This window comes from Sinocyclocheilus grahami, unplaced genomic scaffold, assembly GCF_001515645.1.
Source record: "Sinocyclocheilus grahami isolate Dianchi unplaced genomic scaffold, SAMN03320097.WGS_v1.1 scaffold428.1, whole genome shotgun sequence".
In the NCBI taxonomy this organism is placed as follows: Eukaryota; Metazoa; Chordata; class Actinopteri; order Cypriniformes; family Cyprinidae; genus Sinocyclocheilus; species Sinocyclocheilus grahami.
The window spans coordinates 627,284-628,068 of NW_015505607.1; the positions used below are offsets into that span (position 1 = coordinate 627,284).

The following is a 785-nucleotide window of genomic DNA, read 5'->3' on the forward strand; positions in this document are numbered from 1 at the left end:
GTGATTATGCAAATAAGATCTATTTTATGGACATAAGCTGTATTTGAAAGCATGCAACGGCTGATGGGATTGTGTCTGAATAAGTGCCAACCTCATCCACACCGCAGTCGCTCTCCTTGCACAGTGTTTCCAGCAACTGCACATCCATCTCTGGAGGACGGGGTTTGGCTTTGCCCTGATTACGTCGGGATGTCCTGGTTGGAGGACTCAACGTGGATGAACTAACCGCTGACTCTGGAATGAAAACAGGAGAACAATTAGATCATTTTGCTTCTAATTTTGCAATTAGATAAAAAAATAAGGGTGGTTAACCTCAAAATCTGATATATTAGGGTAGTTGCAAGCCAGAAAAGGGTGATCCTTGAGATATTATCACTATGCCCTTGAGGAATGCACTTAACTACTTGTCATTCCAAGTTTTTAAGATGGTGTCACAAATGTAAGTCACATATATTTCACTGACCATATTTTTATAGCCAAATACGACACTAAAAAGATTGTTATTGTACTAAATTCTGCAAATAGCAGCAGGAAAACACTGATAACAATAATTACTTGTATATGCCCAAAGTTTGTGGGAAAAAGGTTTCATGAAGTTTCTTAGTGAGTCATTCACAGTATTTTTACTTATCTCAAATGGCATTTAAAACATTTGCCCCTGCTGTCTCCGAGCACAGGAAGGTAAGGAAAACTCACTGTAGGGTGACTGAAGCAGAGAAGGAGTGAAACGCTTGGTGAAGAATTCCAGAACACAGAGCAGCAATTGGAAGCCTATCACAAGGTCA

General features: G+C 39.9%; 2 protein-coding genes across 2 annotated transcripts in view; one reads left to right on the top strand and one right to left on the bottom strand.

The window, feature by feature from the left end:
* The window catches only part of LOC107551603 (retinoblastoma-associated protein-like), a 28,921-nt gene that overhangs the window by 19,811 nt on the left and 8,325 nt on the right, over positions 1–785 (bottom strand). The window contains exons 5-6 of the mRNA XM_016233269.1: positions 697–785; positions 92–234 (exon numbers count right to left, since the gene is read on the bottom strand). Coding sequence (XP_016088755.1) covers positions 92–234; positions 697–785 — 232 coding nt within the window. The remainder of the gene's footprint in view (positions 1–91; positions 235–696) is intronic.
* The window catches only part of LOC107551648 (lysophosphatidic acid receptor 6-like), a 23,052-nt gene that overhangs the window by 12,352 nt on the left and 9,915 nt on the right, over positions 1–785 (top strand). The gene's annotated exons all lie outside the window — the stretch shown is intronic.